Source organism: Labrus mixtus, chromosome 14 (genome assembly GCF_963584025.1).
Source record: "Labrus mixtus chromosome 14, fLabMix1.1, whole genome shotgun sequence".
NCBI classification, from domain to species: Eukaryota; Metazoa; Chordata; class Actinopteri; order Labriformes; family Labridae; genus Labrus; species Labrus mixtus.
Window position 1 is genome coordinate 12,164,789 of NC_083625.1, and position 23,287 is coordinate 12,188,075.

At 39.9% G+C, this 23,287-nt stretch overlaps 3 protein-coding genes across 8 annotated transcripts in view; 1 reads left to right on the plus strand and 2 right to left on the minus strand.

Annotated features, from left to right (window-relative positions):
- Positions 1-132: 132 nt before the first annotated feature.
- Positions 133-13,734, plus strand: LOC132988025 (solute carrier family 22 member 4-like). The gene is made up of 11 exons (XM_061055103.1): positions 133-206; positions 531-953; positions 1,193-1,296; positions 1,627-1,781; positions 2,358-2,529; positions 4,994-5,120; positions 8,484-8,581; positions 9,692-9,906; positions 10,065-10,247; positions 11,621-11,756; positions 13,208-13,734. Exons 1-11 carry the CDS (start codon positions 201-203, stop codon positions 13,290-13,292), a joined length of 1,704 nt encoding a protein of 567 aa, XP_060911086.1. The 5' UTR covers positions 133-200; the 3' UTR covers positions 13,293-13,734.
- Positions 12,471-19,097, minus strand: LOC132988026 (organic cation/carnitine transporter 2-like). Of its 3 annotated transcripts, none has more exons than XR_009675776.1 (12): positions 18,644-19,097; positions 18,138-18,320; positions 17,364-17,467; positions 17,060-17,214; positions 16,644-16,815; positions 16,390-16,522; positions 16,132-16,232; positions 15,781-15,995; positions 15,023-15,205; positions 14,772-14,907; positions 13,758-13,879; positions 12,471-12,688 (listed from the first exon to the last, which is right to left on the minus strand). XR_009675776.1 is itself a non-coding variant. In XM_061055104.1 (11 exons), exons 1-11 carry the CDS (start codon positions 18,848-18,850, stop codon positions 13,810-13,812), a joined length of 1,659 nt encoding a protein of 552 aa, XP_060911087.1. In that variant the 5' UTR covers positions 18,851-19,097; the 3' UTR covers positions 13,173-13,809. The 3 variants fall into 3 exon arrangements, 1 of the variants encoding a protein (XP_060911087.1); XR_009675775.1 differs by lacking the exon at positions 12,471-12,688 and adding an exon at positions 13,173-13,321; XM_061055104.1 differs by lacking the exon at positions 12,471-12,688 and having other exon boundaries at positions 13,173-13,879.
- Positions 19,098-19,335: 238 nt separating this feature from the next.
- Positions 19,336-23,287, minus strand: part of LOC132988029 (organic cation/carnitine transporter 2-like) — a 61,825-nt gene continuing 57,873 nt past the window's right edge. For all 4 annotated transcript variants that reach the window (XM_061055113.1, XM_061055114.1, XM_061055111.1 and 1 more), the window contains 3 exons: positions 22,612-22,794; positions 20,520-20,655; positions 19,336-19,712 (listed from right to left, as the gene is read on the minus strand). In XM_061055113.1, the coding sequence (XP_060911096.1) occupies positions 19,643-19,712; positions 20,520-20,655; positions 22,612-22,794 (389 nt within the window). In that variant the 3' untranslated portion in view covers positions 19,336-19,642. The remainder of the gene's footprint in view (positions 19,713-20,519; positions 20,656-22,611; positions 22,795-23,287) is intronic.

Here is a 23,287-nt window from a genome sequence, read left to right on the forward strand (position 1 = left end):
TGAACATCACAAGCTATTGTTAGTGCAGAGACGAGAGATCAGTGGGTGTAACTCTCTCATCGAGTTTTTTGACACATTACTCTAGTCACTTAATGCTTTCTCTTTAATGCAGCTGTCCGGATTATGAAATTAGTAATTTGCAATGATTCAGTGAAATAGCTACAGCAATTTTTCAAATTACACAATAAATAAAAGTATACATGAAGGTGTGTTTTTCCTGCTTTGCAAGTTAAGATTTAGGCCTGTTTTTACAGTGGTTATAGAATATATTTTCCTTCTAACTTAATATTTTGTGGCATTTACTTATTGTGTGAATTTTATTGGGCTAGGTTGCATGCCATTAAAGCCTTTTGAGACCTTATAATTATGTTTTTTTGAAAGCCTTACACTCTCTAGTTGGGTTTCTACACACTGATTACAACGAAGTAGGACAGCGGGTGGTCGGTGGGTGGGCGTTTTTTTGTTTCCAACACAAAGCTGCTGCTTTGTTTTTAGTCCCTCATCGATAACTACTTTTAACTCTGCGCCAGGTGAGTCTCTCTATCACAGGCAACATGACCGACTATGAAGCTGCCACCGCCTTCATCGGGGAATGGGGACGTTTCCAGCAGGAGGTGTTTTTCCTCCTATGTATGAGCATCATCCCAAACGGCTTCACCGCCCTGTCCATCGTCTTCCTCGCGGACACGCTGCCTCATCGCTGCCTCATCCCTGCACACGTGAACCTCACTGCCGCGTGGAGGAACAGCAGCATCCCGCTCGAGGCTGACAGCCCCAGCGGCACGCTCGTGCCCAGCAAGTGCGCAAGATACAAACTCCAAGATGTGCTGGATTTCTCGGACAGAGGCTTGCTCCCTGGACTTGATGTTAACCTGTCTCATGTGTCGACAGAAGGCTGCTTGGACGGGTGGGAGTACGACAGGAGCGTGTATATTTCTACTATTATATCTGAGGTTCGTGTACCTGCTCTGTCACTACCTTTACAGGAGGTTATGGTGCCCTAATTATGAGGCCACATTTAGTCTATCAAGGCTAAGTACGTGTTAAATAAACAGCCAAATAGCGTCGGTTTGGAAAACGTTTAAATAGTCCTGAAGTCAATTGTATCGGTTTTGTTTGTGTGTGTGTGTGTGTGTGTGTGTGTGTGTGTGTGTGTGTGTGTGTGTGTGTGTGTGTGTGTGTGTGTTTTCAGTGGGACCTGGTGTGTGATGACAGGTGGAAGAACCCTCTGACTTCTTCTATCTTCTTCTGTGGCGTTCTCTCTGGATCACTTGTTTCGGGACAGCTCTCTGACAGGTTATGGGCAGACGATGACATTTATTGTTATTTCTACAAAATGTAGCTTACATATCCTCAATTTTATTTGAGTGTTAAAACAGAATTGATAGAAGTAGTAAGTGTGTGTGTTTAATTCAAGTGCCTTAAACAGTCTGCATGTCCCCTACCAGATCTCAACATTGCACTGTCAATAGATACATCTTTCATTTACTGAAGTGATAAGGATTTGCATCCAGGTAGAACTGATCGCTCAGATTAAACAAAAAGTCTTGAGATTGAAAAGTTTACCATCACATTTACACAGCATGCTTATTTGGTCAATTACCTGTACTTTGTTTCCATTTTCAGGTATGGGAGAAAAAACGTATTATTTGTTACCATTGCTATCCAGACAGTGGCCACATTCCTTCTGGCCTTCTCACAATCCTGGGTCATGTTCTGCGCCATCTATTTCATTGTTGGATTGGGCGCAATCTCCAATTATGTTACTGCGTTTGTACTAGGTACTTTGGTGTCTGCTCAATGTTTTTGTTTTCTTATTTGTCCTTGATAATCCAACATATTCACATGATAGTGATTTTTCTCTAACATCACACAGAATAATGCTGCTAAACACACTTATATTGTCACAAAGCTGTGTATCGTGTTTCTTTAAGATTGTCTGAGTTTGTACAATTGGCAAAGAGCAACTTTTTCACTGGATAGATTAGCATCTGAAAATAAAAGTTTAGTAAAAAAAATCAGGAGGGATATTGGGCCATCCTTGTAATTAAACAATCGTACACTAATGCTAACTTGGAAGTGGTTGTATGGAAATGATAGCCATCAACAAGCAGTAGCTAACAGGAAATTAAGAATGAATGAAAATAGAAAGTAAATTGTTTTAATTTAATATGGCTTGATGTCTCTTCGTATTTTCACTATCCTTTGTCTTATCAGTGGCTGAAGCTGTGACATAACTTTGTCAGATTCCAGAAATGGATGCCAATTTAAACCTTGATAAATGTAATATTATGTTATAACAGCATTCAAGCTTATCTCCCTCAAAGTGATGCCCCCCTTTTTATCCATGTGCTTAGGAGCAGAGATTTTAGGCCAACATGTTCGGCCAGTCTTCTCTACAGCAGGCGTGAGCATTTTCTTTGCTGTGGGCTACATGCTGCTGCCACTGTTTGCCTTCTTCATCAGAGACTGGAGGATGCTTATTCTTGGGCTTGCCCTGCCTGGCTTTTTCTGTGTTCCTCTATGGTGGTAGGTGCGTGTGTTTGTCTGTGGCTTCTTTTTTTAAAATTTTTTTTAAAATTAGCTTAACTTATATATTTGGTCTACTTTTGCAGCCAATTTCCTGGTGCTTGCTTAAAAGGGATTTTAGGGGCGCTGATATTCTAGTGGTTTGGTTGTGCCCCATTCACACCTCCCAGCCTCCATTTGTATTTTCTCCCTCCCCACAACCCCCCATGGTGAACTCTTTGGACTCTGGCCCCGCACCACAGGAGTGCACTTTCCCCCCTGAGGTGAATTGCTCCATGCCCCCTCTGACCCTAACAACTGGCCAGGTTAAGAGACAGCTGGAGAAACTAAACATTAGCAAGGCTCCAGGCCTGGACGGCATCAGCCCAAGGGTTCTGAAGACCTGCGCCAGCCAGCTGTCTGAGATTCTGCAACACCGCTTCAACCTGAGTCTGAGCCAGGAGAGGATACCGGTGCTGTGGAAGAGGTCCTGCTTGGTCCCGGTCCCAAAGAAGACGACACCATCTGATCTCAAGGACTATCGACCAGTGGCTCTCACTTCTCATGTGTTGAAAGTGCTGGAGAGGCTCGTCTTGACCCACCTCAGGCCGCAGGTGAAACCATCCCTTGACCCTCTACAATTTGCCTACCAGCCACAACCTGGGAGTGGACAATGCCATCATCTTCCTGCTGCATTGTGCTCACTCACATCTGGAGGGAAACTGCTGCACTGTGAGAATCACCTTTTTTGATTTCTCCAGTGCATTCAACACCATCCAGCCACAACTTCTGGAAGAGAAGCTGCAGTTGATGGGTGTGGACCCATCCATCATCTCCTGGATTACTGACTACCTGACAGACAGACCACAGTTTGTCCGACTTGGCAGTGTTCAGTCTGGAATGGTGGAGAGTAGTACAGGAGCTCCACAGGGGACTGTGCTGTCTCCTTTCCTTTTCACCTTGTACACCTCTGACTTTAAGTACAACTCCAGGTCATGCCACTTGCAGAAGTTTTCTGATGACTCTGCGGTGGTGGGGTAAGTGATGGGCTAGAGGGGGAGTACAGAGAGCTGGTGGATAACTTTGTGGAGTGGACAGGAAGAAATCACGTGATTCTGAACTTGGATAAGACCAGGGAGATGGTGATCGACTTCAGAAGGAAGAGGACAGAGCCACCACCGCTGTGCATCCTGGTAGAGGATGTGTCTGTGGTGGAGGAGTACAAGTACCTGGGTGTCAACATAGACAACAAACTGAACTGGAAGGCCAACACTCAGGCTGTGTACAAGAAGGGGATGAGCCGACTCTACTTTCTTAGGAAGCTGAGATCCTTCAACGCGTGCAGCAAGATGTTGGAGATCTTCTATCAGTCTGTTGTGGCCAGGGCACTGTTCTCTGCTGTGGTCTGCTGGGGGAGCAGCATTGGAGCTGGTGACACTAAGAGACTGGACAAACTCATTAAGAAGGCCTGCTCTGTGATAGGCTGCAAGCTGGACTCTTTTGTAGTGGTGACAGAGAGGAGGACTCTGAACAAACTGTTATCTATTATGGATAATCCTGAGCACTCTCTGCACACCCTACTGGACAAAACAGTGGAGCAGCTTCTCCAACAGACTGATCCAACTCCGCTGTCACAAGGACAGATACAAGAAATCTTTCTTACCGAAGGCCATAACGCTGTACAACAGCTCACCTCTTGCGAGCAGAGAATTGTCATCATGATAATATCTGTCTCTCCTTACTGTAATCTGTTCTGCACATGTTAAATTTACAAATTATCCCTACACTCAAGTTCACTTCATTTGTCTGTCTACTCGCCATTATATTGAATAGTTTCTGCTGATAATATGTCTACACTCCTGCACTTTAACTTAAGCATCACTGATTGCATAGCTCTGGACAGCTCCCTATGTCAATACTGTCCATTTACAACTCTGTTTTTGCACATTTACATTTAATCTTCCTATTTAAGACTAGTAATGCTTAGTTAAATCCTGGTTGTATATATTCCCATTCTTAGTTTTGATATTTTTAGTGCTCATTTACTTTGTATTTAATATTATATTGTGTTTAAATTTGCTCATATTGTGTGTTTGGACAACCTGCTGCTGTAACGCCACAATTTCCCAGTTTGGGATCAGTAAAGTAATTCTATTCTATTCTAAGTGGATGGCCTGGGTTCAAGTCTGATCTGCGGCTCCTTTCCGCATGTCATTCCCACTTTCTCCGGATATCCTCTATCCACGGTCCTATCTAAATAACAGTAAAAAAGCCCCAAAACAAATCGTCTTTCCAATGGGCTTTTATTAGTTAGAGCCTGCATATAAAGATCATATCGTATTGGCATTTTCAGCTAGTGTTAGGTAAGTTTATATTTGATGGAAGCAATGATGGAATCAAAAGAAGTTTCTAGTTTTAATAACTTTAAGTCCAAAATGTTAACCTCTCTTTCACCTTCTGTCCTCTCTCTTGTCTAACGAGGCAGGTACATCCCAGAGTCTCCTCGTTGGCTGCTCTCTCAGGGTAGAGTTGAAGAGGCTGAAGCCATCATAAGAAATGCTGCTAAAAAGAACAAAATTGAGGCTCCATCAGTCATCTTTAGTCCTCTGCAGGTGAGAGGACTTAATATTCTAACATATTTTCTTGAAGGTCAGTCATTGGTATGTACTTCTTAGATTATATGTGAATTGTTGTTTGAAATGAGTTCTTATTTATTGATGTTACTGTGGAGGCAGCTAAATGTCTGCAGCACTTAAGTCTAAGACAAATTTCCTCAAGGGGACAATAAAGTGGAGCGTACCGTATTGTATCGTATCAATTATATCGTATCAAGTTTACCTCCAGGTTCACCATATAAACGTGGTGCAGAGGTTGGCATGTCCCTCTGAACCATGAGGTACCAGGGCAATTGCTATGAGCCATCCAGTCCTCATATGACCAAAGTGAGAGCTATGGCTGCATACTCGGCACAAGGTCTGACATGCTCTTGTGCATGTAGGCCTATGCCAGGGTTCTCCATTTCTACCAATTCTGTTTATGATTTTCATGGACAGTATCTCAAGGCAAAGCCAGGAAGATGAGGGCATCCATTGTTGGGGCCTCAGAATTTCATCTTTGCTTTTTGCAGAGGTTGTGGTTTTGCTGTGTTATCGAACTGTACAGATCAGATGAACCCGAATTTTTAGGCCATGGTCCCTCCTGATGGCGACTGGGTCTTTGCGAAGCAAAGTAGTTCAATTATCTCTTGGTCTTGTTCACTGGTGAGGGTAAAATGGATTGTGAGATTGAACAATTGGTAGGAGTAGCATCGACAGTTATGAGTGTACTTTACCGGACTGTCATGGCGAAAGGTAGCCAAACCTGAAGTATATCTATGGTCCAACCTTCAGCTATTGTTATAAGCTTTGGGTGGTGACCTACAGAATGAGATTGCAGATACTACCGGCCAAAACAAGTTTCCTTAGAAGGGTGGCTTGGCTCAGCCTTAAAGAGCCCATATTATGCCCTTTTTAGGGTTCATATATTTAATCTATGTACCTACTTTTGTACGTTCACAATAGCTAAAGTCCGAAAAAAGTGTCTGTTTTCATGTACTGCGTATGTAGAGCCCCACGTGGGCCAAGTCTGCTCTGATTGGTCCGCTCTGTCCCATATTATGTTTTTTCTGGTTTTATATGCTCTTTAGTGTGTTTTCCAGGTGTCCTGTGCATGTTTAGGCACATCTATTTGCAAAAATTCAAAGTCCGCGGAAACGCGGCTTCTCCTACGTCCTCCTGTTAGCTGCAGCATTAGCCGCATGTAACGCTCGGTTCTAGCCCCCCTCGATAAAAATTTGTCAGTCCGACGTCATTGTCAGTGTGAGATCACTGATCTAAGCCCATTGGCTCGTTGTGGCAAGCCCAGCAGCTCACGTTGCACGCCCGTTAACTTCTGTAGCACGCCCACGATATGCCGTAGCCTGCGGTAGCACAGTAGTGCTAAGGTGCTAATGTTTATGCTCCCCTCGGACGGAGCCAGTGGCTGCATTCCCAATATGGTAAAAGAGGTGGGACATTTCCGAGAACCGTGCTGAGCGACTGACCAATAACGACAGAGCGGATCGGCAGACCAATCAGAGCAGACTTGGCCCACGTGGGGTCTAACAGTGTGGGCTCAGCAGAGTGTAGCTCACAGACTCAGAGCGGAGAGGGAGCAAGGAGGAGCAGTACATGAAAACAGACACTTTTTTCGGACTTTAGCTATTGTGAACATACAAAAGTAGGTACATAGATTAAATATACGAACCCCAAAAAGGGCATAATATGGGCTCTTTAAGTCTTTGACTGCCACAGGAAAACTTACACTTTAACTCATACAATATTTACAAAAAAGGCTTTAAATATAAAGTATGTATTATTACTAATGCAGTTTAACAAAGTGGAAAAACTAAGGCAGAGAATATGAAATGTGAACTAATAATTAAACTAAAGTCTCTGGAACATTCAATAACAATGAATGAGCTGTAGGAAAAATATGACCCTTCTCTGAATATCTAAGCCATTACCTGGTCAGAACAGAAATAGGTTATCTTTTAGTGTTCCCATGGCACCTTTACTTACCAGATAAGTAGCGGGAATGCAAACACCTTTTAGTGTTCACATCTGTGATGTAATTATTTACTATTCTGCACTTGAGTGAGCACTTCTCTGAGTTGCAGTTTATAGGAATATATTGGACAGATCTTTCTCTTTTATAATTGTTTGGAATATAATATGTATTTAATATTAACAAAGTAGAGAATCCTGGAAAAAATATCTTAACTTCTAAAAATGGAAGTATGACTTGCTGAGAAAGTGTTTGTCCATCAAAACAACACTATGTCACTTTTCCACCATAAAAAAGGTGTTTCAAAGGTTGCTTTAATAGTACAATAACTTTAAACGGGCAGAAAGGCGTCTCTCCCATGTCCACAGCGGAGCCCATGTAGCATTTTGTTTACTTCTTATAAGAGCCATACTAAGCAAAGCATATTAAGATCATAATTAATGTTCAACAACTTCCTAACTTACTATCAATAAGCATCTTCTGAGAAAGTCCATCGTTTCCTTTTTTTGCCTGCTTCACTTTTCAGAAAATGTTTGCTCAAACGAGCCGTTTGGAGCTTTACCCTTCATGACATCACAAAGCGCAGTAAGCCCTCCCCCGGGTGGGATACGCTCCTAGAAGCTAGGTGTTTGTTTTGAACTCTTAGTCTGCCTTCTCACTGTTAGCAATAGGGCATGGAGCAAGAAAGCAGAAAGATAAAATACAGGATTGGAGTGGATTTAGTGTGAACATGAAGAAATCACCCAGAAGGATTTATAGAAGCAGCATATCTAGTTTTGAGAATTTAATTGGCTACGAGAAATGTCAGTCATCTGCAACAGGGGGAGAGACCTCCTCTCAAGAAAGGCTCTTATTGGCATTTTCACATCACTTCCCGACCTCACACAGAACACTAGGGGTCTGGCAGGAAGAATTGTGGGTAAGGTCAGAGTTGAAAGTTCCACTCAGTTTTTAGGAGTTTTGTGCATGTGTGGAAGCACCAAAAAGGGAGGAATTTGTACAGTGGGAGAATTAACCAGAGCACTCAGCATTCTCTTCCAAATTATTTTGTAATTATGATAGTTTCACAAGTAGATTAAAGCTAGTTGTGCATTCTTGTTCTGCAATTCATGTTATTGCCCTCATATAAACTAAATGTGCAATACCTTTACTATGGCAGATTTCTCTTTCTAGCAGTATTCCTAATTACTAAAAGCTCTTTCATTGAACCTTTGCCTCTATTAATCCTTATCCTGGGGTTTTAGCCCTATATGTGTGAACACGTGTAAATGCATGTGTTCACACAGCAAGTGGCAGTGCATTAACAATTTCCTCTCTAATTAAATTATTTCCAGACTGATGGCTCTGCTTGTTAAGTGTTTGTTGTTCCACGTGCTCCCACTGCCCCACAGATAGAACTTCAATCTGATCAGAGGAAGGCCTACAACATCTGTGACCTGCTCCGCTCTCCAAACATCCGCTGGCTCTCTATCACGCTGTGGCTAGTCTGGTGAGTCCCTGCTGTCCCGCCTGACCTCCACATTCAGTACAGTGACCCTGCACACACAAGAAAGCACACCTAAGCACACACATGCAGACATATACTGGGCATACACTGTTTCAACTTGTATCCATCTCCTCGACCATGTGTCAGCCTGTTTCACCAACAACAAATAATGAACTAACTGTCAGGTGCTGTGAGGCATGCACCAAAGATCAAAATCAGTTTTATGTAACTGCACAGTATGCCAGGTTCATTTCCTTGCTGTCCTGTAGCTGTAGAAAAAGCTGAACGTCAAGTCAGCTAAAGACCCATTAACATAACTCCACCTTTTCTCTTTCAGAAACAAGGAAAATCTATTGCTGTGAGTTATTTTATTGTTGGAAGGGAAACATGCAAAACATAAACCTCCAAACATTGAACTGCTATACTCTCTTCACATGCGGTTCAATTTATCTTTATAGTCTTGTATTCATCCACCTGGAAGTGTTGCACTGTTTCCCGTACACCAACCACTGATGTAAACACTAACGCTCACAGTTAGCTTTTCTCACAGTTCAATTCTATCATCCGCCCAGATTTGATAGTTAAAAGCAAACAGTTGATCTCTACCCTACAGTATATGCAGAGGCTGCAGCAAGGTGCTCCATATACAGTAAGTGTTCTGCAGGAAGCAAAGGCTGCCTGATTCACATAATGCAATGAGAATGGAGTATGACCGTGCAGGTCAAACATTGAAAACAACAAACAGAAAGATGCTATAATGCTATGCAGGGATTAGGAAAATTGCCTCCTGGATTAAGGACTGTGGGTTCACAATGTAGCCATGCAGATGTGCCTCCAACCTGCATATTTCATCAAAACGGCCATCAAAGGACAACATCCCAAACTCCAGGCTATGAAGTGGTTGTCCACAAACAAACAGTTGACATCACATTCAGGTCTTTTATATACAGTGTGCTTGAAAGTATTTCCCTATTTTTTTTTAATGTTAAATTCACTTCAATTTATAAACACACATTAATAATCAGTGAATACATAAGAAGATCCTGCTAATAGTGTGATTACATTTGGTAAAATACTGTAATTAGTAATTACTTCTATCCATTATTCCTACAGGAACACAGTGGCCATTGGCTACTTTGCTCTTTCCCTGAACACATCAAACCTTCACGGCAACGTATTCTTCAACTGTTTCTTGTCTGCCCTGGTAGAGATACCTGCCTACACTTTGTCCTGGGTTATGTTTCGCTGGTTTTCAAGGCGACTGAGTCTTTCCTCAACGCTTTTCATGGGAGGATTGTTTCTACTCCTCATACAGCTCGTACCAGCAAGTATGACACTCAAGTAGACAATTTAACATGATAAACCCCTGTGATACTCCTGTTTATTTATGTAATGTGGTTTTCTCATTTCAATACATCAAGCAGGATTTATTTGCTGACAATAGCTGACATTTAGCTGCTAACATGTTATGCTTCACTCCCTTTAGATCAGATTTTTCTAGCCATTACACTGGAGATGATGGGGAAGTTCGCAGTGACAACAGCGTTCGCTATTGTGTACGCATACACAGCAGAGCTCTACCCGACTGTTTTGAGGAACACAGCTTTGGGAACCTGCTCCATGGTCTCCAGAGTAGGCAGCATCATTGCTCCATACTTCATTTATTTAAGTAAGGATACTCTTACCTCTGCCTGAAGTTACCCATCCTAATGAGCTGTCCGTTGATAACTTGGGGATAAGTGTGAACCTTCGATTATTTAGGTGAACAGTATCCAGCCCTTTTATTTAATTTAGTTTGCACAAGCACAGAAAAAAGCAACACATATGTTGTTCCTGATCTTGGTTGCTGCATTATCAGCTCAGTTGAATGTCATTTTACCTTTAATATACCTGCATTTGATTTTCTCTGCTTTTCTCTTTAGCTTTTCCTGGCCACTTGTATAATATAACTTTTCTTGATGGAGGTTTTAGCATTTTATAGTTCTGTAATATTTAGAGCTTTTTCATAAGTGCAAATCTAAGTCCTCAAGTTATACAGATATACAACAAAATGCATGTCCTGGGATTAAAATACTCACTTAAAATGTGAATTGTAATACCTTATTCTGGAAAAAAAAAAAAAATCAGAGTAAATAATTATTTCAGAGATAATAGAACCGTTGCCAATATGCAAGTAAGAAATATAACTAAGATTGAATTGACTGGAGTTTGATCCCTGTGAAGTTTCTGCAATTCCATAGTCTCTCAGGTGTAATGGAAAATGGATTAAAGAAGCTGTTCACTTTTATTTAAATGTTGAATATGCGATTTTTCACACTTAAATGTAATAGAAATCGAGTAATAGAAGTATATCCTCTTAAAATAACTCTGTGAGTCATGACTGTCTACAGTGAGTGTGACACCCGAGTCTCACTGTCTGTGATGTTTTCCGAGCTTTCTGAGTCCTATCTTCACTTTGTTTACATCGCCAGGACGGCCGGCCGGCTGGCTCATCCCCCGGCGTATAAAAGTTGTTTAATTGAGGGACTAGAGAAAAGAAGAATAACATACTGTACTCACTGCTTAATTCAATGTCACGTAAGTGTTTCTAGATCACAGTCATTTTGGGTAAATTTACATGCAGTGTGAAGATACGAGCATAATAAAGATTGCTAGCATTAGCATGCTAACACAACAATGCAGCGCGAGTTGTTTTGGTTTCATGCTGGTAGATGGTGCTCATCTACTGGATCAAAAAAATTATTCTGCCTTTAAGTTATCACTGAACCTTGATAGCATGGCCTTTAGAATGAGAAGGGGGGTATTTATCTGGATTCTTAGATAAATAGTCCTAGTGAGCCTGATTAGCACCCAGATGAGGATAGACCAAGTGAAAGCGTAGAGTTTCTTTAAAGATTTAGTGGAAGTGATTTAAATTTCTAATGCAGCCACATCGCACTATTCTGTCATCTCTTTTGTCTTTTAGTTTTTAAAATGCTCTACGACACCCTTTTAGCCTCGCTGGCTTTTCACTTCCTTCTCTCCTTTGATGTGTCGCCACAGGAAGCTATTCGGTTTCACTGCCTTACATCCTCATGGGAAGTCTGACAGCTCTGGTTGGGTTGCTGAGTCTCCTGCTGCCTGACACCCGTGGAATGCCTCTGCCTGACACCATCACTCACATGCAACGCTTCCCCGGGTAAGACCACACCTCCCTGTCAGGAAGTTTTATTGTAGCTTTGAACTGGTCCGTTTAGACTTTGGTACATTTTAATGTTGATTCAGGCTCAATTTCTATTAGTTTCATGGTTACCTTTTCGTCGTGTATAAAAAGTCATAGGCTCTATTTACGGTACACAATTTACAGAGCAAAATAAAGAGTAAGAGATTGTAAGTAGTCTCATCTAACTTCATAATAGATGTGTCTTTTGTTTCTGGGATTGGATTCTTTTTACTTCTGTACTTCCATTGTGTCTGTATACTCACTGATGAAAATAGTCAGGGTCTAATGTTGGTTAATATATTCTCTACTGCATGGGTAACAGACATTGGACATTGTGTTATTATTATTATGATTTGGCATGATGGCACAGGTAGTTATGTTAGAGGATCATGTATAATTTACCTCTAGGTTGTGTGTATGTGCAAGTGTGTAGCTGTGTATAGAGAAGAACATACAATAACAGAGGCATAATTATGGCTGGAGACAGATGAATCAAATACTTATCCTCTCCAAATCCTATAAGATATAAATAGTTAAGACATCATATGACTGAGATGTCTCTACTAATAAGTTATCTTAAGAGTTTTTTTGTGGTCAGATTTTAAAGCCTTTGGGCAGATCCTCTTCAACACGTTCATTTATATATGCTAAGTTATGCTACCTGGCTGCAGATTCAAATTTAAAGCAAAATATTGGCTTTATTTTATTTTATTTTGCAATTTGGCACAGGTGGTCTAGTCTCAGAACATAGATTACAGACAGCTTACAATGTGTGTTTGCATGCAGGGCTTTCTGCCAGAAACCTGAGCAGTGCTTCTCTAGAGGGGAACTTACAGTTTGAGAACAGATCTTCAGGGTGCCGAGTCAAAATTAAAGCTGCACCATTCCCTATTCAAATGATTGTACATCTGTAATTTAAGATAAAATAGTTACAACAGGTCATAATAACCCCACCCTCCTCCATTCATAACTGTGAAACTGTCCATTTAAACACGTGGAGAAAAGAAAGTGGGATCAACCACACACACTACCTGGCATTGGCTAAGGTTGTGACTGTGGCAAAGATAAGGCAAAAATGCATGTTAGCATCCATATAATGTAAGTAAACTGGAGGTGAATTTGATCAATTTCACTTGTAATGACATTTCCTAAAACTGCCGCCACTCTCAAGAGTCTGTAAGCTTTAAATCTGTTAAAGTTGTGGAGTGGATGATGAGCATTGAATTTACACTGTACTTGACCACATTTTGAAGGAGATACGGAGTCCATAATGCTTAAAAGAATCTCCCTTTCCTTTTGGGTCCAGCAGGTGGAGCCTTAGCATGCTTAGTTCTCCTACAGCAATATTCAAACCAGGCCTTAACGTGTTTTTCTGTGACAAGTGAAATACTGTAACTGTATAAATGATTTTTATTTTTTTACACTAGATGTTGCCAGAAGAAACCTAACACACTAACCCAGGTGGAGGAAAATGAAAACCCAGCTGAAAGGAAGTCTCTGGTTGTCCAGTGAAGATCTGATGTTCTGTGTAAGGCAAATATCTGGACAGAAATCCCGGGTGTGTCTATGATGTCACTTTAATGTGCACAAAGGAACTGAACATTTCTTCAAATAATGCGACTATGCTTTCAAATATATCCTTTGAACTGGAGTGATTTTCTCCTTTTGGTGGTACAGTGAAAGGAAAAGTGTGACAATGTTTGTGACAATGCAATTTACTGCTGTTACCCTTATTAATAATGATTTTTCTTTTACTAACGACACAACTGCATTGTTCCACAGTTACTGCACCACAATATTGCAAAGTGTATGGTAAATATTTGGAATACATTTGTCATAAACTCCATGCAGAGAATTCAAGCACAATGTAATCAACTCCAAATGTTGGTCAAAATATGTCAACCTTTATTTCTTGTAAAAGTCATTTCTCAAAGAGGACAGTTTTTGTACATTTTTTTTTTTTTTTAATCATATTACCTTTTTTAATGACTAATAACTCGTCAATGATGGCATGAAATATTTTAGACAGTCAAAGTTTTGTTTCAAAAGGAAGCCCAGGTTTTGAATGTTGTTTCCGAGAGATGATTGGCCACTTCAAGCTGTTTGGACAAAAGACAAACAAACAGAGAAACATTATTCGTTTGAGTTTTAAAAAGAGCAAAACTGAAATTTCATTATGATGAGTGGGAGGGTGTTTTGCTTTTATTAAAAAAACGAATCTGTGACATCATGTTTTCTGTTGTTCAAAAAATCTGTTCTGGTATCTGTATAAAAACTGACTAGTTTGTTATGACATCACTTCCTGTCCTCACGAAGATACATTTATACATAAACGGTAAAGAATCAAGTGAAAAATCCAAATAAACTTTTGACTTTAAAAGGACTACTACACAAAGTTAGATTTTTTTAGAGAATATTTTTACAGCTTGTTAAATCTATTTTAGTATTTGTGCATGTACATTTTAAATTGACTGTTTTGGTAGTGATGATTCTAGCTAAGTTTGAGTACAATTAAAGTATGCTATCAAGCACATCGCTAGCAGCACATATTTGAAGAGTTATACACCCATAAAAACATAATTTTTGACATAAAACCAAAATAAAGTGTACTGAATTGAAGAGAATGTGTCCGGACGTGACCATTTTTAAAGTCACACACTGATTTTCAGACTTTTTAACACATTATTTTCAAAATGATGGGATACAGCTGCTTAATATGTAGCAATGAGGGGACAGGGATGCAGTTTCACTTCCAGGTCAAAAATGCAGGGGGTGTGGCTTAAATCCAGGCTCAGGCAAGGCACTAAAATTCTTGAGGTTTCGGTAGTGACATGAAAACTGGGGACATGCTTTTTTGGGCATAGTTTTTTAATTAAAAAAGTTAAACATTTCATAAAATCACTCTCAAGAGAGAAGAGTATAAATGATCACTGTCTGACGATCTGATTTGATAAAGGAGAAGTTTATGAATGTATTCTTCAAACAACCTACCTTCCTCTCTTATGCATCTGTTGAATAGTTTCAGGAAGAGGTCGTCTAAAGCTCTCTGGCAGGAAGAGAGCAGCAAAGGCCGACACAACATACAGAGTCCCCAAAATGATGTATGGAAGGTACTTGTTCAGGTAGCCTGAACAAGGAGAGGAAGCAATAAGGATGAGAAGGAATCCTCCAGACATGGATAAAAATATTAGTGTTGCACTTGACTCTTAAGGGTTGTTGTCATTACTATTGAGTTTACTTACTCAGCTGTAATAAAAAAGGTGCAATGCAGCTGCCCACTCTGGCAAGAGTGGTGCATGTTCCAGTCGCAGTGTTCCTGAGCCCTGTCGGGTAAAGCTCTGCTGTGTAACTATAAATCAGGGATGAACCACAGGTAATACCAAATTTCCCCAGCATCTCGAGTGCAACAGAGAGACTTTGTAAACCTGAAAAGTAAGACACGGTTTGTTGTGGGATTTCAGGAGTACCTTACCTTCTTCCTCTTTTAAAGTTCTTAAATAAATGCCCTATAATAGATGAAATATTCTACAATTCTACAATTCACTTGGCAGATGCTTTTATCCAAAGCGACGTACATCAGAGAGTAAGTACAAAACAAGCAAGGATCTAGAAAAAAGGGAACAATGTCAGTAAGTGCAAGCGATCAGCTTTGAGTCTGACTGGACACACAGGTGCTGACAGGCATTGCACAGAGGCAAAGCACAACATTGACGGCAGTTCTTGAGAGCTCTCATCAGTATAGAAAAAAAATCTAAAAAGTCGTCGTTATTAAAGTAAAACCATCGTCATTACCATCATCATCATCAATAATATCGAGACAATCATCATCCTCATCATTAAGTTAGTAGGTATTCAATATCTCCCTCATCACTTTTTAGTCACTTTTTTTAAAACGTGGGATTGTCTGAGGTGTGCACTGCTAAATCTCAGTTCCTTTTTTAACACCTGATGATATTTGCTTGGAAATATCAGCACCTTCACGTAACACAATACTGCTTACTTTGTGGTATCAGTTGAATCAAGAACAGTGAGACTCCTCCGAGGAGCAGGACACAGATTGTAGACACTCTTCGTGGAATGTATTGCAGCGCAAGCCAGCAGGCGATGTAGGCTGGTATCTCTACAGCAGCTGAAATGAAGCAGCTGAGATAGGGGTCAGCATGAAGCCGAGATGTGTTCAGGGACAGGCCAAAGTATCCAATACTCAGGGTAAACCTGGGGAGATACAGGCAAAATAAATGTTTGAAGGGTATAATAAAACTTAAGGTAAACCTATTGCATAATAGGCAGCTCTTGATTATTTTTTCAATGTATTGATTTGATGTAAGACATGCCTTGACTCGATACTTACCACACAAGGCCCAGGATCAAAGTTGTGTTTCTGATGTTGTTTGTCCTCAGCAGACTGAATACATTGTGATGTTCCTTTTGTTGTGTCTTAACCTCATCAACCTGCAAGACATAAAAGCTCTGTCTCACCCTTTTCTCACCTTATTTTGCCCTCCCCTCTCCCCGGTATATTTGGTGCAGACATTCACGTTAAATTGTACAAACAATGTTTGTGTTTTCAAGCACACAAGTTGAAGTAATTTAAACAAAGCAGACTTACATGAGAGCTGCATTTTTCAAAAATGACCTGTGGAGCCTCCACTTTGTTCCACCTAGCAGCTTTTCTGACTATGGCCTCCGCCTCCTCCACTCTTCCCTGACTGAGTAGCCATCTGGGAGACTCTGGGATGAACCTACCGTACCATGATAAAGAAGAAGTTGAATCAGGTCGGCTTCCTCACAAGAACAAAATCACAAGGTAGGTTACCTTACCATGTATACATGTTCATTATTCATGGTAAGAATACAACCTACCACCAGAGAGGGATGTAGGCCAGGCCAGGCAAAGACAAAGCCAACAAGAGAGATTTCCAGTTTCTTAAATAGTAAGCAAAGAGAGGCAGCATCATGTAGCCAACAGCATAGCCTAGACATACCCCCATAGATGAGAATAGCACCCGCACACTGCCAGTCAAAATCTCAATGCCTGCATAAAAAAAAAACACAGAAGTGTTGGTAATTAGTTGTACATACAACAAGACACATACAAGACTGACATGTATACAGTTCAGAATCACTTAATACTGTTTAAAAGTAGCTTGAATTGGAATTCCCCCCCTTTCCCATTTTTCAAGGGTCTCAAGATACCATTTGTCATGAATTGGCGCTATACAAATAAAGATGGATTGATTGATTGAAATAAAGATTGAGTATGACATGTTCACATTTACCCAGCACAAAACCAGACACATAGTTTGAGATCTGTCCCATTCCAGCGATAAAGAGCAGGACACACAGCACCAACCAAGAAGACGAGAAGATTTGAACAAAGGTAAAAATGGTTTGCACCGCCATGGTTGCAAAGAGAACAGTCTTTCTACCAAACCTAAAATAAAAGGCAAAGAATGATAGAAGAGCAAAAAAAAACTGTAAAAAAAATCAATAAAAAGTGCAAATACCAAATACGTAAAATAAAGGACCACACTTTTCATTTGAGGGGTTTAGAAGATGATATGTGCATCCTTAAAGCTTTACCTGTCTGAGAGCTGTCCTGAGATGAATGATCCAATAAGAACTCCCAGGAAGATGACGGTGGAGGTGAACGGCTGCTTCCACTGCTCACTGCACACCAGGTCAAACTTCAAATCCAAGCATATATAATTGAACAGTTGTTCAATTCAAATAATTTTATCTACCCGTTAGGAACTTCAGCTCCGTAACAAAGCATCAGTGAGCAGACAGCTCACATGAATGACAGCACAGCACAAAAACACACACACACCAACATTTTTGTCTTTTTTTAATGTACAGTGCCTTTGAGTGTTGAAAAACGCTTACAAATAAAATGTATTATTACAATTATTATTATTAAATGAAGCATGACAGATTAGCAATAAATCATTCTAAAGATTTCTAGGGTTAAAAAAAGAATAAACACTGGAATTAATTTATGAGGTGTATTGAAAGCATGATAAATAGGTCAAGGACAATGTTATGAAAGCTGCATGTGGGCACAAAACAAGCCTCTCTTAGTCCTGTAGGTGTGAAATCTGTAGCCTGGGGGTAAAGGGTTGTGGATTGTAATGTGTGTGCCATCTGAGGCGTTTGTGTTGTCCCTTTAGTTTTGTCCTCCTGCTGTGAATGTTGATCAGTGGTTCCTGCTGCTGTCCGATTATTTAACTGCTCATTGTTATGACCCTGTTTAATGGATTGCGATGACTGTTAGACAAGGACCCAAACCAGGTTGTGGTATTCAAAATCAAACACTATTGCTACTTAAACTAGACAAAAGTAGTCCTAGACATGCACCTCAGAGACAATGGTGGACTGGTAGATGTCTTTGCTGTAGCTCCACCCGTCCACACAGCTCTCCTGCTCCAGCTGGGTCAGGTTAATATCCCGGCCAGGAATTAATCCTTGAGAAGAGAGATTTTTGACAACATCCAGCCTGTATCTGCTGCAGCTACTTCGCTCCTCTTCTCCATCTGTCACCTCACAGTCACATGGACAAAAAATGTATTAGTAAGGTAAGTTAACAAAAAACGTATACCTGTATAAAGCTACATAACACTTGTAATGGAGCCATACTGGGCTACAGTAGTTGGCTTAAAACCTAAGGCAGATACAGAACATAGACAAATAACAAAAAATGCTAAACATATTAAAAATGAACGTTAATCCCAGGAAAAATATGCAAAACCTTCAGAGCAACTACAGTTTCAGCTTCTCTTCACTTAGCAATTTTTGAAGAAGTAATATTCATAGGACATTATAACAATAAGTGAAAAAACTGCCATGCTATTTTTTTTTTTTACCTCTATTGGTATAACAGCATTGAGCCAATCTTCAGTGAGATTGGCATCTGGGACCAGGCAGTGGTGACGGGGAATGTCAGCAAGGAAGACAATAGAGAAAACTCCACTTCCATTGGGTATGGTGCTGGCAGCGAGCACGAAGAAGACAACCTGCTGGAAACACCCCCACTGACCCAGAAACGCTGAGGATTCATCATAATCCTTCATTGTGTAATCCTTTCAGGTGTCCGTCACTGTTGTTGCTGCTGTGTTTTTGTGCCCATTTTCTACTGTGAACAAGTTTGCCTTCTTCTCACCAGACACCTGAAGCCACACCTTACTTTTTTTGTTAACCTTTATTTAACCAGGAAAGAAACTCATTGAGAAGTTAATCCTTACCTTGTGAAAGTTACTTAGTGATAAACATGACGATCATACTTCCTATGGTTCCCTACAAGCCCTACAGTACTGATGTGGTGCCACTGGAAAGGAGATACAGTTTCAGTCCACAAGATAAATGAAGATAATTAAGGCTCCAGGATAAAGCAAAGTTAACACACGCATAGTACAACACTTGTTCCTGAGTAACAATTAAGAGAAAACAAAGTGGATCAGACTTTGGAAATGGATCATCAGTTTTTGGTCATACTTGACTCTTCAGACTTCAGCTGTCTAAAGATAACTTGGGTAATAAAACTTCAAATCCTAAGTGCTGATAAAAAAAACACTCGTGTCAGGCCTTTACGACAAAAATAAGAATGTTGCAACTTTTGCTAGACAATTATTAACAACTGTTTTTTATAGAACACAAAGACCTTTGAAATCTGCAGATGCCTGATGAGTGGTGAAGTTTCTAAATAGATTTTAAAAAAAAGTCAAGCTATTAGTTTTTAATTTTCTCCAGTTTATTCAAGATATTTATCCATATTTAAAAAAATATATATGATGTAAAAAAGTACAAGCACTGGAAAGAAATATCAATAAATGAACTTGTCAGTGAAGTGTTACTTCAGCAGATAATCATAGTGTACTGTCCAGGAGTACTAAGGTTTTTGGGGGTTCTTTTCCAGGGATGCATGGACACTTCATTCTGTTGAATGAGGGAAAAAGACAACATTAATATGTGCAATATTCCTCATTTAAACTAGGGCTAATCATTCCCTTTTTCAAATTTTTTTATATTTGTTACCGGCTTTATATCGATAAAGTTCTACAAATCTTTTTCAAAACTTTCTGCACTCTTCTCTTTAAGACATGCTTCTCAACCTTTTTGGTGCACATTATATATGCCAACATTTGATGATTGAAAAGCTGTAAGGAACTTTCATTTGTCATTTTTGACATTAACTGTGCACTTCAACCGTTCTCACCATGTGTCTTTCTAAATGGCTGACAAATACTCATTGGTGAGTTTACCTGGAAAAACGGCTAACAAGCTCTCTTGGACTGCTCGTCTTCTGGTTGGTGGTCCGGTTTGCTTTTGTGGCATCATTTGAAAAATTTAGACTGTTTCCTTTTTATGTTAAAAAGTTCCAAATTCAAGTTATTTTTTAAATAGTTTTCCAATTAAAGTATAATATTATGCTCACAAAGATCTATTTTTCATACACCACTTACTATCATGTTATGCTTTGAAATACCATCCATGAAATCCACTTGTCAGCTGCAGTGTCTCTTACATAAGGATTAGGATATATGACTAAATGAACACACTCAATCCAGGAAAAACATCCATGTCCCGGTTTTCTTTTCTTTTTCAAACGTTGGAAAAAAACTTTAAACCTGTGCTTGTACAGAGTGTGTGAAAACATATGAAGTACTAAGTTGATATGGGATAAGTAACGTATTGTGGCAATATAGCCCACTCAAAGTTCTCAATGGAAATGAAGAGGCCTACCTTTCTCTTTGATGCATCTGTTGAATAGTTTCAGGGAGAGGTTTTCCAAAACTCTCCGGCAGGAAGAGAGAAGCAAACGCAGACACAACAGCCAGGGTCGCCATTATGATATAAGGAAGGTATTTAAAGTATCCACCTTTAAAAGGAGAAGATTAAGATTAGATGAGAGAATCGGCTAGGTCCTTTGCGTGTACACACAGGCAGGCTGTCCGAAATAGCACACTCCTTAATATGTAGTAATGCGGTGTGGCATTATCATATGCTATATGGTGGACTCATTGGCCCTCATTCACCAAAATGTTCTGAAGAATTTTGTATGTTTTTTTCTGAAGTTGTTCTTAAGATGACTCTCCGTCAGATTCACCTTAAATGACAGAATGGTTCGCAGACGTGTCCTTATCTCCTCGTGTTCAAAGCTTGTGCTTGTTGTTCCCAATTAACAAAGGTAACTGCCCACTTATGCCCATTAAAGGGCGTGAGTGCATGACCCTGCAGATAGAGAAACACATGCTGGTAGCAAAAAAATAAGGTTGTGGTGATGGCTATCGAACTGCTGAAGTGGGAGATACTATTCGAGTGGTCAGCAGCAAGCAGTGTGAGGAATGGTTACAAAGGAATATAAAGTTAGTGTTGAAGTGTCATGTGTATGTTATTTATTTTAACAGACAACTCGGATCTGTATGATCATAAAAATATGAATTAAACATTTGATTAATTATTAAACAAAATAGTGCAATGCAAACCCTATAATATAATCAACTGTAGATTTAAATTAAATGCAATAACCATTCCATCATTCTGCCCGAGCCGCTCAGCACTCAAAATGTGCATGAGTGCTCTTGAGTGTTCGTAACTTCTGTTCTTATCTAAGAACAAATCCCACAGAAGAAAACATCTGTTAATCCCAGAACCTTCTTAAAAAGTTCGTAAGTAGTATTTAAGAACAAATTTGTATTTTTAAGAACGGTTGGTGAATGAGGCCCATTGTAGCCCACAATGCACTGTGAAAAGTAGGGCAAAATTGACAGTCAGTAACCAGGCAATAAAAACCATTATGAGATGCTGTGTGGTAAAACACTTCATATTTGGTGGTATTTTTACTGAAATCTTTTTAATATTTTAATATAGAGGTTAAGGATTTTCACAGGAGTAACGTCTGTTTTTCCTAATGATGATGACAGGCATGAGACCAGTGTCTGTTCACACAAATTAATGTGTTGTTGGGCTCATTCTTTTATTAACAATACAGAAGTTAAATGTATGTTTTATATTTCATTGTTTTGAGAAAATACACTCAGTTTAATATTAGTTCTCTACCAGGCGTAGATATCAGCAGCCAGCACGAAGTGTCTGAAATAGTACATTTACTGATCTGATAAGTTCACTATATAGTCCACTACAGAGAACTCCCCAAGTTGGGAGTAGGGATTAGGGGGTAGTGAATGAGTGTGAGACACAATGATAGAATGTTTGAAAATATTGACGACATATCAGATCCCCCAAAGTGAAGCCAAAACAATTGTAGCTCTCCCTACTGACATTCATCAGTGTAGGTGTGTCTACCCTCCTCCATGTTGACAAATGGAACATTGGTTAAGCAATGAACAACAATGAAATATAATACAAAAATGTAAGTTCTGTATTGTTAATAAAACAATGAGCCCCACAACCCATTCACAACACATTCAAATTAATGATCATCGTTTCTGTCTGAATAGTTAGTTCTTATCATGCTTATTTAAGTCCCAGTGTTCACTTCTCGTTGAAGCTTAGTTTAAATGAATGATTTGATAAAAAGGGCTAACATGCAACGATTGACAGCTCTGATGACAAATTCGGCTTGTGCACTGGATTAGCAGTGTAGAGGAGGGAAAGTGAAGAGGGAACATAACAAAAACTAACATGAGTTATGAACTTTCCATAACTTTTGAGTGTCAGCTTCAAACCCTATTCATGAATCTTTATGTCAGGGACTGTATGGCAGGATCTTTGTCATTTTATCGGTCAGGTCACTGTTTGTTTTAACAAATATTTAAAATCCCATACTGTAAAACTAAAGGTGATCATTTTTATCTAGTGTCAGGAAACTCACCCAACTCTAACAACAATGGTGTCATGCAGCTGCCCAATCTGGAAACTGTGGTGCATGCCCCCGTGGCGGTGTTCCTGAGCACTGTTGGGTAAAGCTCAGCGATGTAGACAAACATCAGGGAGGATACGGTGGTGGCTGCAAATTTACCCAACATCTCCAGTACAAGAGAAAGATAATACAGACCTGAAAAATAGGAAAAGATTCATTTATTTATTTATTTCATGTACAAGTATAGTGGGACAAGTATAGTGCAAGTAAACTGGTGCCACACACTACAGCGTTTATAGCATAAGCTACAATTCTACAATTCATTTAGCAGACGCTTTTTTTCAAAGCAATGTACGTCAGAGAGTAAGTACAACACAAGCAAGGATCTAGAGGGGAGGGAACAACGTCAGGAAGTGCAAACGATCAGCTTTAAGCCCAATCAGACACACAGGTGCTGAGAGGCAGTGAAGAGAGGCAAATCACAGTCGACTGCTGTTCTTGAGAGTTCTAATCAGCATCAAATCCATTCTTAAAACATCATTATCAAACAAAACCATGATCATCATCTGGGTCTTTAGCCTTAACTTAAATATGCAAAGGGTTAGGCCTTTAGTGGAGTAGTTCCTCACGGGTGACCGTCAACATCCGGAACAATAAAAAGAGAAACGTCCCAAAAGAAACGAGTCAT

Excerpts from the sequence above, each read along its gene's own strand:
- LOC132988025 (XM_061055103.1), top strand. Across the intron at positions 954-1,192 it reads TTTCTACTATTATATCTGAG|TGGGACCTGGTGTGTGATGA; the intron begins GTTCGTGTACCT and ends GTGTGTTTTCAG. Across the intron at positions 11,757-13,207 it reads CACATGCAACGCTTCCCCGG|ATGTTGCCAGAAGAAACCTA; the intron begins GTAAGACCACAC and ends TTTTTACACTAG.
- LOC132988026 (XM_061055104.1), bottom strand. The coding sequence starts at position 18,850 with ATGAAGGATTATGATGAATCCTCAGCGTTTCTGGGTCAGTGGGGGTGT. Across the intron at positions 17,215-17,363 it reads TCAGGACAGCTCTCAGACAG|GTTTGGTAGAAAGACTGTTC; the intron begins GTAAAGCTTTAA and ends CTTTTATTTTAG. Across the intron at positions 14,908-15,022 it reads ACCTTTTTTATTACAGCTGA|GCTACCTGAACAAGTACCTT; the intron begins GTAAGTAAACTC and ends CTCCTTGTTCAG.